Source organism: Panicum virgatum, chromosome 8K (assembly GCF_016808335.1).
Source record: "Panicum virgatum strain AP13 chromosome 8K, P.virgatum_v5, whole genome shotgun sequence".
In the NCBI taxonomy this organism is placed as follows: Eukaryota; Viridiplantae; Streptophyta; class Magnoliopsida; order Poales; family Poaceae; genus Panicum; species Panicum virgatum.
The window spans coordinates 50263595-50278337 of record NC_053143.1 but is presented as its reverse complement, the minus strand read 5'-3'; the positions used below and the strand labels follow the sequence as shown (position 1 = coordinate 50278337).

Here is a 14743-nt window from a genome sequence, read left to right as displayed (position 1 = left end):
TACCACATTTTTCTTCATTTTTTTTGCCCTTTGTTCTTCGAAGCTATCGAGCCTGAGCCGGCGGGGGATCTGGGGGATCCAGGGGGACACGCCATCGATTTTCGAATCGGCAGGAGGAGGCACGCATGTGAGTATCCCATCCATTGTCTCCCAGCCCCTGCGTTCTCATTTTTCTCTCCACTGCTGCTGCTGCAAATCCCCATCCACCACCCCAGCATCTCACCATGACCAAAATCGACCTCCATCAGCACACCACGCACCACCCAGACCTTCGCCAAATCCTCATTCAGCCCCCCCTGACCGCTGCGCTGCATTCCTAACCCTAGCCCGCCGCCTAAATCCGCGCTCCCACTAGCAGCATCTGCGCCGCGCACCAATCCCCCCCCCCCCCAGCCAATGCCCCTCTCACTGCTGCAGTGCCTAGCAGGCCAGGAAGGGAACTCTGCTGGTTTTTGAGATTCATCCCCCCTCAGATTTCACATACTCATGTAGATTTTCCTCATTTTTAGGCGGGGATACAGTGGAAGGATCTCTGCTACAGGATTAAGCTCACAAAAGGTGAGTCCAACTGCCCTCCTATAATGTCAGTGCAACTGCTACATTTTTTTGATAGTGATTTTTTAAGGGAGGGGTTACAGTGCATGTTCTAGGGTGTTTAGTTGGGTTTTTTTGTCAGGTAAAATCAGTGTGATCGGCTTATTTGTTTGGTACTACCTTTTGTTGGGGATGTGTATAGAGGTAGGGGATATTATGTTTTTTTTCTGGATCAAGAATGTGCTAATCAGCCAACATTTACTTCAGCATCCTTTTTCCATTTTTTTCAATCCCAAGATGTACTGAGATAAATCCAAAATCTCATTTCTGCTATGCATTCAGCTAACAATATCTCTTAGAATGGGAAAGTAGTATTCAGCTAACAAAATTGATAGATTACATTTTCTTTTCTTTTTCTCTATCTTTTTTTGTTGGGACACTATTCTGAGCTTGAACATGGCACCCAGCAACTACCAAGCACTGAGTATTTGCAATCAGAAATTACAATGCCAAGAGCACAGAAAGAGCAGCAATGCCGGGCTACATCATCCGAAGATGTATGTCACATATCTGCTTCACACCCTCGTCACTTTTTTTTACTAATATGTTCTGCTTCACATTTTTGTTTAGGCAATAATATTATTCTGATCTAGGCAAATACATTCATTAGATTAAGCAATTTTTCATTCAAATATTGCTAGATTAAATATTTTTCATATCTAGGCAACAATACTCTTTTGTTGTAGATAATAATACTATCTGGATCTAGGCAAATTCATTCATCAGATTAGGCAAATTTTTCATTCAAATATTTGCTAGATTAATTATTTTTTTCAGATCTAGCAACAATACCTTTTCTGATCTAGATAATAATACTATTTTGATCTAGGTAAATTCATAAATCAGATTAGGCAACCTTTTTCATTTTTCAAAATGTTTTTCATTTAAATGTGTGCAGCCTCGAAGAAACAGGGCGTCCCCTGCAAGACTCGTCAAGTTATATGCACACTTGACTGATGAACAGCGCAAGATGATTCGTGATATCAATTTTGATGGGCTGTTGCAGATTCAATGCCCCACAATCCCAGCAAGATTCACCAATTGGCTGATGGTGCACTGTTTCGATGCTGAATCTTCAGAGCTAGTTCTCCCAGGTCGAGGCAGAATTCCAGTCACAGCAGATTCGGTGGCTGATATTTTTGGGTTTCCAAACAAGGGTGACAAAGTGAGATATGAGCTTGATGTTGATGCAACAAATTTCATTCAAAGCAAGTATAGCATTATCCAAGGGTCAGCACCTAAGATCAAGCAAGTAGCAGAAATGGTGAAACAAAACAAGGCTGCAAACGATGATTTCTTGAGGTCCTTTCTGATGATTGCTATCTCAACATTCCTATGCCCACCCACCAGCTTGGGAATCAGCCCCAGATGCTACCCAGCTTTAGTTCACCCTTCAACTGTCAAGGGCTTCAACTGGTGTCAGTTTGTGGTTGATCAGCTTAAGGCTGCAGCTATGAAAATAAACAAGCAAAATGCTGTGAAGGGTTGTGTTCTTCTACTCGTGGTATGTTTTAATTATGTGAAGGGTTTTTTAGATTCATTTGGAGACATTTTTTTACATGCTGTTTTGATATTTGATATTATTTTTGCACTTAGTTGATCCATTTTGTTCATTTTCTTGCAGATTTTGTATGCGGACTCGCTAGATGTTCCGAATTTACAAATTCCAACTTGTAGACCAAGGATCACTGCATGGACGAGGAATCTGTTGGACCAGGTCATTAAGTTGGACACAAACCGTGATGGAAGTTTTGGCAGACTGAAGGTACGAAAAAACAGTCATATGGATTCTCAGTTCTATCTCTTTTTTTCCCCGCCCCCTCCCCCCTGACACCCCTCTAACACATGATAAACTTTCTTTTCAGCTAAAAGAATCATGTCACTCCGTTGGGGCAGGATCCGCCTTACAGATGGACGATATCAGTAGATTTGTAACATCAAAAGAACCAAGACAGTTGCCCCCAGAGGTATGCGCAGCAAGCCCCGCCCCCCTTGTCTTTTTTTTTTTTTGCAGCATGAGCAATCAGCCACACCCCCAAGCAATTCTAATGTCACCCAGCAAGCAAATCAATGCACCTGCAAATGATTTTTAACTTTATGCATTAAGCAATTTTCCATATTAACCGTATTTACTGTCCACTTTTTTGCAGAAGAAAAGGAAAATGTGTGAAGCTTTAAGCAAAGTTCTTAGCAGTGTTACAGAGGCACTAGGAACATTCATCCAAGAAATGGCTGCAACAGATGATTCAGCCACAGCAAGCTTGAGAAGATCTAAGCGGAAAAGGGCAGTGAATCATGAAGAAGAATCAGCTAGACCAAGCTTGAGAAGGTCCAAGCGGAACAGGATAGTCGATCATCATGAAGATGAAGAGGATACCGAGGAAGATCCTGATTACGAAGAAGATGAGCTCAACTATGAAGATGATGAAGAACCAGATACAAGCAGCGACAATGGAAGTATTGGAACGGATTTTGAGGATGAACCAGATGTGAGTAGCGACAATGAGAGCTTAGACCCAGATCTTGAGGATGCACCCGATGATGCCCCTGACCATAGAGACACTGCTGGTGAGGAACCATCGATGGATGACAGCGAAGATCTTGTCCCACTTAGCAGCAGGCTTAAAAGGATACAATCTGGTGAATATAAAGACTTTGCTCCATTAGAAGTCATAGCCCCACCAGCACAACAGAATCCAACAGTGAAGAAATTAGGCAATCCTGAAAGTAGACATGCAAGGTTAAAGCTGCCAGAGCCCCCAACCAGGGTAGATGAAGTCGACAAGACCAATGGCAACATAAACTGCAGCATTAGGGATAGTACTCCAGCCAAAGATGCAGTGCAAGCAGTAATCAGTCCCAACAAGCCAGCAAACACAAATGCAGCAGCAAGCAAGCAGGAAGACAGAGAAATAGCTACAACCCCAGCTAATGTTCAGCTACAGACAACAAGCGGTGCTAAGGTGCGCTCTTGGGATTTCCCTCCCCCTTCATTTGATATAATGTTGTCAATTGAAGAGCCCACGCCACCAGCACAAGCAACACGCAGAACACTGCTAAAGCAAGCAGCAGAGACAACACCACCAACAATTGACCTCGACCCACCTGGTATGCGCTATCCACCTTTGTCACTTAATTTCTTTACATCCCACCTTTCTATCATGTTTGGTAGTAATGTTACATTAAATAGGCAAACTAATTGACCTCATCAGACAAACCAACTCATCCCACCAAGCAACAATGATGCAATAGAATTTTTTTTTACAGTAAGTGTTGTTTTCATCTGACATTACAGAATTGCCACACACAGATCAAGGTTCTGCATGGTCTCTGGACGGCTTACCCATTGAGGTGTTTGAAAGGTTTGAAGCAGAAGCGATTCGGAAGCATGAACAAGCGAAGGCAAAGCTCAAAGTTGGCTCAACATCAACCACACCAACTACAGGACTCCCCGCAAGCAAGAATGGTAATGAAGCATCAAGCAGCAAGCATCAAGCAGCAACAATAGTGACCATGAATGCAGAGCCTACTCCTCAGGCGAGAGGGATACCAACCGGCGCATCACTAGAGGGTGATTCTTCCATCACACCCGAGTATACACTTGCACCAAGAAGAGCATTCAAAATGGCTGCAGCTCTGCAATCTCCATATGTTGAAATTGCACCAAGGAGAATGTCATTCAAATGCTCAAAGGAGATCTGCAAAGTATATGATGCTGTCTGCAAGTTCACAGGAATGGCCACCAGGTCGAGGAGCAGCAAGTATGTAAACTTCTATGACTTACTCACATGCTCTCTTTTTTCATTTTTCATCAAAACAAAACATGGTTTTTTACACCACATCATTTTTGTGTTTTTGACTATCTCTTTTTTTTCAGCGTAATCATAATCAATTACCATTTCACGTATGTTACGCTCGGGCATCTTGTGGAGTCTGTAAAACCCACAGGGAGGTTGAAGAACACAGTCGCCGAGGTTGGCATCTATGTCATTAACGGCAAGAAGACAAGGGCAGCCTCGAGACGTGTACTCCCACTCTATGTTTCAGTGAGTCCCCTCCATGTAATTTAGTATCTCTACTAAGGCATTTTTTAGCCTTTTTCTTGGGAGGCATTTTTTTCAAGTCTGATCCATCACATGTGCATGCAGACGTTGCTGCAACAAAATCAAACTGGAATGGCAGCGATCAAAGATGTATTTAGTAAGGAGACAAACCACCTACATCACAGGCAAATAGTATGTAATAGTGCATCCGACTCATGCAAAGATGCATGTGTTCTCCCCCCTCCCCTCACTCCCCTCGCACCGTCAACTTAACATAATGGTGAACAAAAATTTCTTTTTTTTCAGATTCTATTCCCAGTCCTACAGAAGCTGGTTGAGGCTGATGAACACTCAGGGCACTACTTTCTGATTGTGCTGAATCTACGCAATAATAGATTTGAAGTACTAGATTCTATGAGAACCTTGGAAGATAAAAAGCTTGCAGACTGCTGCAATAAGATCGTCAATTGCATAAAGACGCTGTGGAGAACATATTATGATGGCACAATTGAGAAGTACGAACTTGTCAATATTGCAGTCCCACAGCAGAGAAACAAGTAAGCAACCACCCTGGCCCCCTAACCCTCTTCGTTTTAAGTAATCTGCCACACATGTATGCTACTAATATATATGTTTCCTCATTTTTTTTACACACAGCCACGACTGTGGCTTCCACATGCTCATGAATGCTGAGTATTGGGATGGGTGCATAGTCCCCCTTTTACAAGAGAAAGATATCATGAATATAAGGAAGATGTCAACACACAAGTGGCTCAGCTATGATGAAAATGACACGGACTGGGAAGACATCTTAAACTTGGCATAGGTACGTGGTTTCTCACATTCTCGTAATCATTTTAGTACAAAGCATCAGGCTATCCTACACAAAAATGTAGCTGTTTGTTCTCCATCAAACAAAGATATAGCTGTGTTTTCATATTCTTAGTGGCATTTCATTACAAAGAAAAATGCAAATTAACACAAAATCTAGCTGCATGTTCCCAACTTTTTCTGTTCGTCTCAATAGGTATAATATAAGAACCGTACAAGCATTTCTATTATCTGCAATAGGCAACATTTAAGCACCGCACAAGCATTTCCATTCTATGCAATAGGCAATTGCACTCTTTTTTTCCCAACACCCTGTATTGACTAAGTTACAGTTTGTAAGATATCACAGCTATATGTACACCCCACCCTAGGCCCCTAACTTTCCATCCTCTATTTCCTTTTTACTGCTGCACTTTGCAGCATTGTGACCAGTCAACCTGCAGATCCCGCACTTGTTCTGCCTCTTCGATTCTGCATTCATCCCCTTCTTTAGTCTTTTCTCCTTCTTGCGCCCTTTCACTTTTGACCTCGGGGGGGTTACTCACACTTTCTGGTATTGCAACTGGACCAGCCAATTCAGCAGGATTGTCCTCAGGGGCACTACTGCTCTTATCTGCATGCAAATTTTTTTTCATCAAGGGGGGGGGGGGTTAGGTGCGTGCGTGGTTGGGTTGGGTGGTTTGGGAAATATTACAATGTCTTTTTTTATTTCTTACCAGTTGGGATGGGAGCCAATAAACTTTCATTTTCAGATGCACCAGGACCAGCAGGCACACTATTAAGTGCTTCAGGTTCAGGGATATATGCTTGCATTTGCGCCCCCTCTGCGTGTTTTTCTTCTTCCTTTTCTTAACTTCATCAACCTCAATTCGAATCTGTTTTATGTGATTGTCCATAATAGTATACACCTCCTTTGATGCACAGCCCTCAACTGCCAATTTTGCAAATGATGTAGAGAGATTGGTAAACCACACAGTCTTTTTGTTGTTCAATGGCATACCACGCGCTATGAAATCTGCTTGCACATGGGCATTAGGCGCATCACCCTCATTGTCAGGGACCGCTTCTTGTGTCCATCTTTTCAATATGTACCGCTGAGGAATAGCCTTCACACCCAATCTTGTCATCACTTTCAATATATGGCAACACAACATTCCATCTCTATCAACTTTGCTGTACTCGCAGCAGTAACTTTCCTCTTCCTCAAGTGCTGTCACAAGGTAGTTCCTTTTACCATACCCATAAACAAAATTGTTGTTTGGCACTAACCAATAATGGAATTGACCTTTAGGTTTCACATCATACTCTGCATTTTTCTCAAACTCCTTTGAGAACTTGTAGAAAAGATTTTTGGTATACACACTTGCTGCATGCCTCTCGATAGGATATTTCGACCACCTCCTTCTTGCCTTGTCATCTGTCCTAAAGTCTTGACCATCCTGAGCAACAAGGAACTTATCCTGAATCTTTTGATATTGTTTAACAAAATGCAGAACAGACATGTTGGGATTCACATACTTTTTCAGAACAGCATTGAACACCTCGCTTCTCTGAGTTGACTGCAGGAAGGGGTAAAAACAGTGCATGTAGTAAGCTGGGACAAAGCTGCTCCGGATCGCATAGAGGTGCTAAAAATGCACATCATCTCCCAAATGATATTTGTTTATCATCTCCACCCATTTTGTTTCAAACTCATCCGGAGTAACAGTGTAGTTCAAGCATTCTTTGAAGTCATCTCTTAGTTCTTCATCCTTGTCTAGTATAGGCCCTATTGTTCCAGAAAACTTATCCATTATATGCCATCGGCAATTTCTGTGGTTTGTGTTGGGAAAAACTTGCGTGATTGCAGCCCTCATAGCTGCATCCTGATCAGTGATAATGCTCACTGGCGATTTACCTTTCATTGCCTCTAGGAATGTCTCAAACAACCAGATGTAGCTAGGAGTTTTCTCATCCCTTATGAAGGCACAACCCAACATGAATGATTACCCATGCTTATTGATACTAATAAATGGAGTAAATGGCATGTCATACATGTTCGTCATGTAGGTAGCATCAAAAGAGACCAAATCACTATAAGATTCAATGTAGGCATGCCTTGCAGCACTATCAACCCAAAATAGGCACTCAACCCTGTGGTCAGCATCAAGCTTAATTTTGTAGAAAAATTCTGGATCTTCTTGTTCCAGCTCTCTAAAGTAGTCCAAGGTTTCCTGCACATCCTTGTACTTTTCTGTTCTTCTAATAGTGGAGCGGAAGTTGCCAACATCTTTCCCCTCATATGGAACTAGCTGCGCAGAACCATAAAACTCATTCATCAATTGCATTATCCAACCAGTGCTCAAGTTGCACCCGTGCAGCAATGCAATGAATTCCTTTTCCTCTTTAGGTATCCCTTTGTGAGACCTTAGGAATTTTTTCAGTGATGGCTTCACAACAAGATCATGGTTGTGGTCTGGTGCAAAGTATATTACATGCCACCTATCAGCAATTAACTTGACAACCATCCATGCCTTGCAGTCTGTATGCTGCATCTTCTCCCCCTTTTCTCTTCTTGCTACCGTCAAGCTTTTTTTTCTTAACTGAACCATCATTACCATCTTCCGGTTCTGAGTCTTCTTCATCATAATTGCTATCATCAGAAACAACAGTCCCTTGATCTTCTTTGACCTTCCTCCCCGTCCTTCTTTGTTACATACAAATTGAACCTTGTTTTGCTCCCTTGACAAGCTCGAAAGGCGTGTAGTGCTTGTACGGATAGAAAAGCCAATTCTTTTTGCATATGAGTTGTAGAACTCCCTTGCCTCCTGCTTAGAGCTAAACGTCTGAATTGTGTATGGCACTGGAGGTGTTAGCCAAACCTCTTCCACAACTCCTTCTACAATTTCCTCAAGAACACCATCACCAATAGCTTCTTCAGTATTGACAGCAAAACCGTGAGCATCTTGGTGTTCACCATCAGCAATCAGAGTGCCCCCAACACCCTGGTCTGTTTGATGTGTTTGGACCTGTAAACTTGAAATAGCTGGGGTTGCTTGGGTGCAATAGGAAGGATTTGATTCAACTCCATCTAAGAAATCATAATCAAATTCTGGGGGAGGCTTGTTCAAATCCATGGTGCTTGCAAGCCTCATTTTCATTAAGCAAATAAGCAGAATACAATACTTTGTACCAGCATTTTTTCCCTAAAAAACATTTTCGCATCTGTATGAAAAATCTAACAAGTTGGCAACCATGTGTAGATGGGTGAAAATGCTTTTTTCTATTTCCAGTTTGCTAACATTTCAATCATGCTTCATTACTTTACTTTTATTTTCCTCGTTTTTTTCTCAATCTGTAAGCTAACATGCTTATGCCATTTTCTTTTTTGTTTTTGCAGTACTGGAACAAAAGTTCAACAAAAGGTCAGGCAAGATGGTCTTATCATTAAGCAGATTTGGCATCAAACCGACTTCTTTCTGGTCAAGTAAATTTGAGTACATACATATCCACGCAGCCTAGCCTACTACCAGCTCTGTTCTATTGGAATGCTCAAGTAAACTTGTGTCTATAGTGATCTACGCATCTTAGAACCAACTTTGCCACAACCCTATTGAGATGCTCAAGTAAATTTGTGGATCTAAGCAGCTTAGTATGAAATCTGTTCTCCTATTCAGATATATGCAGATCTATTCAGATCTATGGAGCACACTAGACATAGCAGTTTGTGTGCATACGTACCTTTTTTTTGTCTGATGCTTTTTTCTCTGCTTTTTCTATTGAATCAATCTCCTTTTCGCCATCTGTTTTTGAGCAAATTTGCCTTGTTGCCGGTGTCTCGTCAGGGGGAGGCGGCGCCTGGAAGGACGGGGGCTGGGGTTTCGTCAAGGAAACGGGGGCTGCAAGAAAGCTTTTTATTTCGGCGGGAGACGGGGGTGGATGGTGTGGGGACCAGACTTTCTTTTGCCGCCAAAACTAGCCGCGTGCTGCTAGGACCACGTGAACCCCCCCCCCCCCCCCCAAATCTGTTGCGGGTCGCTGGGACCATGTGGGCAGGCCTGATTAGGAAAGTACATATGTTACGATTAGTAGTTTTTTTCCAAAAATAGGAAGGCCGTACCGGATGCTAGTTTTACGGCCGGCCGTAGGATAGCCGGGTCCATAAAATATTCTTCTCTTTCCATCACATTCCTTTTTCGTCTTTTCTTTTCTCTCCCCTTCCCCATCCCTTATCTTTCTAATACAGCAGTCCCCCACGGCACGCATATATTTTTAAAACACTAACATTCATTATCTATCCACCATAACATAATATTGTATTGGATTCTGAAACAGTCTAAATAGAATAGATGCGTGCCACGCGTACTTTTGAAAAACAAAGTAAAAAGTATTTTATATTCATATGAAAATTTTTAAACGAAAATATCATATTTATGGCAAAAGATGTATTTTTAGAAAAAAATAATAATGTAGAGTCAATATATTACTAATTGAAAAGAAAATCTATAATCAATTTGACTCCCTCCGCCACCGCCGCCCGAGAGTCCTCCGAATCCCCGATTCCCCATCTCCCCGAGATACCGAGACGATGAGAGTCGCGAGACCCCAACTCGACCCTCGCCGTCAACCCGTTACCGCATCGCCTGTCAGCCGTCCCTGCTGGCCACCACCGCGCCGCCGCCTACCCGCATGCGGCCTCCGCCCCTCCAGCCAGGCAAACGGGCGGCGCAGCCTGCGCTGCGGCCCTCGCTCAGGCGTCCGGTCTTGCAGCCGTGCCGTGTGGCCGTGCGGCCCCTCATCCCTCCCCAAGATCTGATCGGCTCTGTGCGCATGTAGTTCTGCTGCATGCGGACCTTCTCCCTCACGAGGTAGAGCTCAAAGACCTGGCCCAGCCGCTGCGGTGGATGGAGTCGGGGTCCCTCAGCGCCGGGTGCTCCGGCCCAGCGCCTCCATCAGCAAGCTCTCCTCTACGCTCACGATGTAGTCTAGGTACCTCAACCCCATGTTCGCCGCAGGCATCGCAACTCTGCCCGCGCCATGGATGGTGCCTGCTAGCATTTTTTTGAGCTGGCTCACGACCTAAACGAGCCAGCTCGAGGTAGGAAACGAGCTAAACGTGTTGTGATGATGGTGATGGAGGGCGCATGGTGTCATCACGAAGCTAGCGTCGAGGTGAAGTAAAGTCGTGAAGACGTCGTATTCGTCCGATGCTTCGAAAAATATTTGGACGGTTTTACCTCCAAGGGGTATTTGGGTTGTGTATTTCATGTAAGTGCCTTTTAATTTTTTGACCAGCGTTTATATATGTTGAGGGCTGTTGTGGGCAGCCACCTCTTGCATATCTCTTTTGTGAGAGAGATTTCTACGGTTTGAGAGAGTAATAGAGTAGTGGATCTTTGATTTGTTTTTTTACCACCTTAGTTTTGTATGTGCTCAAGAGTGCATTGTAACCGGACATCGTGAAGTAATCCAAACATCAAAATTGTGTGCTTTTGTTTCATCACGAGCGTTTTTCTTTTTCGTGATTTTTCGGGTGCTTTTTTTGAGTGATTTTCGACTAGCAAGATTTACTCGATTTTTTTTGTAAATTTCTTTATGAATATGTTAGATCTCACAGCCATAAATCTACGGTTCAAATTTTATATGAAATTTTGAGAGAGTAATTTGAAATTGAAGCATCGGTTTTGTTGCTGCTCTCCCCTCTTTTCTTGCTTCTGTTCGCGAGCAGGTTCATTCGAGCGGAGGGCGGAGACACGCCGCAGCTGCAGCAGCGCAAGCGGCGGCACGTCGGGGGCTCGCGTGCAGCACACAGGCACCCGCAGCTGCAGCGGCGGCCAGGTGGGCCCGCGGCCTAAGGTGCGCGCAGGCCGGCAGCCAGCTCGGGGCAGGCGACCAAAGAGCAGGTGCGCACGAGCTTGGCAGCCCAGGTGAGCGCGGCCCACCGTGGGGACAGGCCAGCAGGCAGCAGGTTGCAAATAATTTGATTTATGTTGATTAGTTCTCACAGTTAGCCGTTGCGTGCTTAGTTAAGAGTACTCTTTCGTTGTGATTAGCTCTAGTGTTTTTGGTGAGACTCTTGATCGGCTTTTTGGTTAAGCTCTGCTTCCGCTTGTTTTTAAGCTCTGCTAATCATTGATGGATCCTCGCATGCTTGGCTAAGTGAAGCTTTCATGACAGTGTTGCTCCAGTAGATTGTTTCGAGAGTTTGCTACCGCTTTGTGTCGAGTTCTCGGTGTTGCTTAATCATATCTTTGCTTTCACTATGCGTCCGGCTTTCCGCGTTGGTTAATCTTCGCTTTCGCTTTGGGTCCAGCTTTTCCTAACCATTCCTAAGGTAAGGTGAGCTCGTCACGAGTTGGCTTGTGTCACCTTGGAAAGAAAAGAGACGTTTCGTGTTGAAACGGAATACAGGCCTTGTTCTAGAAATTTTTTGAAGACTTCCATTGACTCCCGCTCTCTGGTCGTCCCAGTCCATCAGGCTGCCGCCGACGAGCAGCGGCTGGCCACGCACACAGCGACGCCCTGGCGAGCCGTGCTGAGGAGGCTTGAGCTGAAGCGCGGATCTCCATGTCATCGTGGGTCACCAGGAGCCATGCTGGCCTGGTCGGTGAAGATGTGAGAGATGCGTTGGCGTGCTCGTCTTTCTGGAAATAATATTAGCCAATACTAATATTATTTCCAGAAAGTTACACACGTCGGCATGTAAACTTTATTGTTGAAGTACAACTCATAAGTAATCTAGAAAATGGAACCGGCAACGATGGGTTGCTGCCAGTATGCGGCAGGGTTTGTCGTAGCTAGTTGGTTCAATTGCAGCAGCTGCTATTGTTGCAAGAAGGCGGTGGGATTTACCGCAGTTAGTGGGTTCAGTGTTAGCAGTTGCTGCTGCAAGATGGCGGCAGGGTTTGCAACAGCCAGTTGGTTGAATGAAGACATCTGTTGCTGCGAGTAGGAAGCAGTGTTAGCTACAGCCAGTTGGTTGAGTGCTTGGAAAAGCTGCTGTTGTTGCAAGAAGGTAGTAGGGTTTGCGATGGCTAGTTGATTGAATGCTGGCGAAAGCTGTTGCAGTTGTTTCTGTGCGACGACGCTTTGTACTGCCAAATGGGCTGAGGATTGTTGCTGCCATAAGGCTGATGGTATGATGCTTGATGCGAGCGCTTGCTGTAGCATGTAGGATTGCACAATTGGGTTTTCAAACCCCACACTTGTTACTGATGGGATGTATTGTGGAATAGTTGCAGCGGTGGAAGCTAGTGACCATTGTGGGATAAAGACTGCTGTGGCCGCGCTCACTAAAAGAGCAAGGACTACAAGGAGGGCAAATGTCTTTGTTGCCATTGCTGCTATGAGGTTGCTAGTGTGTTTCACTTTGTATGTTGCTAAGTTGTCTTGAAGATGTAGGTGATGGATTAACTTCTGATTTGAGGCCTATTTATAGGCATGATCTCTCATGTAAGTCTAGCAATATTTTATATTACCTTTTGCTGGATAAGCTAGAGATGACAAGGTATCTTGTCAATTTCAACATTTAGCGGTCAGTTTTGTTGGCTTGTATGACATGTGATTGTGTTGGCAAAACAAATTAGAAGCAAAAAGGTGACACTTTTCTTGTTTGCTTTCTTAATACTTGAGTGACAATGACGTTTGGTCCACTTTTATGCGTTTGGTTCACATCATATATGTTGCTCTATGTTAAAGTGTGTGTAAAGTGGTAATTTGAGATAAGCTAGAGATGACATGGTATCTAGTCAATTTTGAAATTTAGTGGTAAACTTTCTTGGATAATACGTATGTGTTGGCTAAACAATATGCACATGAGAATAATAATCCGACGGTGAATTATTCCGCGAGGAACTTCGGCGTGTACACCTCCGGCCGGTCGGGGTTGCTCATCATCATCCGGTTGAACGTGCTCAAAGCATGGATGGAGTTAAAATTGAATTCTCATCATGTCAGTCGCTGATTTGGGTTTCAGAGCAATTTCCTGAATGTTGATGCTCGCATGCAGAGAATCGTTTAACAAAAAAAAAAGGAAAGTTCCATGAAGTGTTGGCTGTTGCCATATAACTAACATACCACGCCTGCAGGAGCTTCCAATTGCATGTATTCAGAGTCCTCGCCTGAAACGACCAAAGAAGTAATATAATTCACGTTGTCGAAATTTAAAAAGTGAACCTGCGTTCCAACCCGTGGACCAACTCGATCATCACGATCCATCTGCTCGGGATCGATCCATGTCGTCGTCGTCGTTTCCGGCGACGCTGCGGACGCTCCGCGCCGCGTGGCGGGGCGTGCGGGAGGCGCTCTCCTTCTCCTCCACCCGCCTGCGGCAGCACACCGGCGCGCACCTGCACCGGATCGACCGCTACTCCGCTGTCGAAGCGGCGGCGCTCGCCGGGCAGCGCATCGAGACGGCGCCGTTCCGCGTCGGCGGCCACGAGTGGCGGCTGCACTTCTACCCCAGGGGCGTCCTCGCCGCTTCCGACGACGACGCTGGCCGCGTCTCCGTCGACCTCATTCTCTGGTCCCGCCGCGACCCCTGGTGGAGGCTGCTCCCGGCCATGCCATCGGACGTGACCGCCGCGTACAGGGTGAGCATCGCCCTCGACGGCGACGGTGGGAACCGGGCGTTCTGCACGGCCGTGGGGCCGCACCGCTTCCGCGGCAGCTTGTCCAGCTCCGGCGCCATGGACGTGGCCACGGTGGAGGAGCTGAGGGCGGCGCTGCGGCGCTGGGAGGGCGCCGGCGACGGGATCGTCGTCCGGTGCGACGTCACCGTGACGAGCCTCGAGAAGGAGTCCCGGATCATGTGGTGCATTCGTCAGCTAGTTAGCAAAATAAATTTGGATTCAATTCGATGAAATCTCCACTACTTGTAATTGCAATAGTTGAAATCTCTATCTATTTTTGAAGTTATTATTGAAAGTGTCAAGACACAGTTCCATATGTCAATCTTGATGAGCTAAGTGCCAAGAAGACACAGTTCCATAGTTGAAATCTCTCATTTTTAAACAGATACAGACCTCATTAGCTAATTGCCAAGAAGCTATCAAGAAGAAACTCGTTATTATCAAATGACTGACGCGTGGGGGCGGGTTTTAGTGTCTGCCGGGCCCGCCTGCCAGACCGAGAACAATATCCGAGTGAACAGTAGCCTGATCCATGTCTGAACAAAATAAGCTCTCTGTTGTGTTTCCCACACAACAGGGGAAAACGCCACAATATCCTGATGGCCTGATCCCGGTCTCAAGAAGTTGCAAAAACAAAGACAAAAAAGCAATGTTAATCTGGTTACT

The 14743-nt window shown here is 44.9% G+C and overlaps 3 protein-coding genes across 3 annotated transcripts; 1 reads left to right on the top strand and 2 right to left on the bottom strand.

Annotated features, from left to right (window-relative positions):
• Positions 1 to 5869: 5869 nt before the first annotated feature.
• LOC120645909 (protein FAR-RED IMPAIRED RESPONSE 1-like) lies at positions 5870 to 8584 on the bottom strand. The gene is made up of 6 exons (XM_039922624.1): positions 8330 to 8584; positions 7503 to 7759; positions 7366 to 7424; positions 7145 to 7236; positions 6469 to 7027; positions 5870 to 6081 (listed from the first exon to the last, which is right to left on the bottom strand). The coding sequence occupies exons 1-6, from the start codon at positions 8582 to 8584 to the stop codon at positions 5870 to 5872; spliced, it is 1434 nt and encodes a 477-aa protein (XP_039778558.1).
• Positions 8585 to 12108: 3524 nt separating this feature from the next.
• LOC120645059 (kafirin PSKR2-like) lies at positions 12109 to 12785 on the bottom strand. Its single transcript, XM_039921806.1, has one exon. The coding sequence runs from the start codon at positions 12783 to 12785 to the stop codon at positions 12270 to 12272; it is 516 nt and encodes a 171-aa protein (XP_039777740.1). The 3' UTR covers positions 12109 to 12269.
• An 896-nt stretch (positions 12786 to 13681) lies between these two features.
• On the top strand, positions 13682 to 14308 carry LOC120645908. Its single transcript, XM_039922622.1, has one exon. The coding sequence runs from the start codon at positions 13682 to 13684 to the stop codon at positions 14306 to 14308; it is 627 nt and encodes a 208-aa protein (XP_039778556.1).
• Positions 14309 to 14743: the final 435 nt, after the last annotated feature.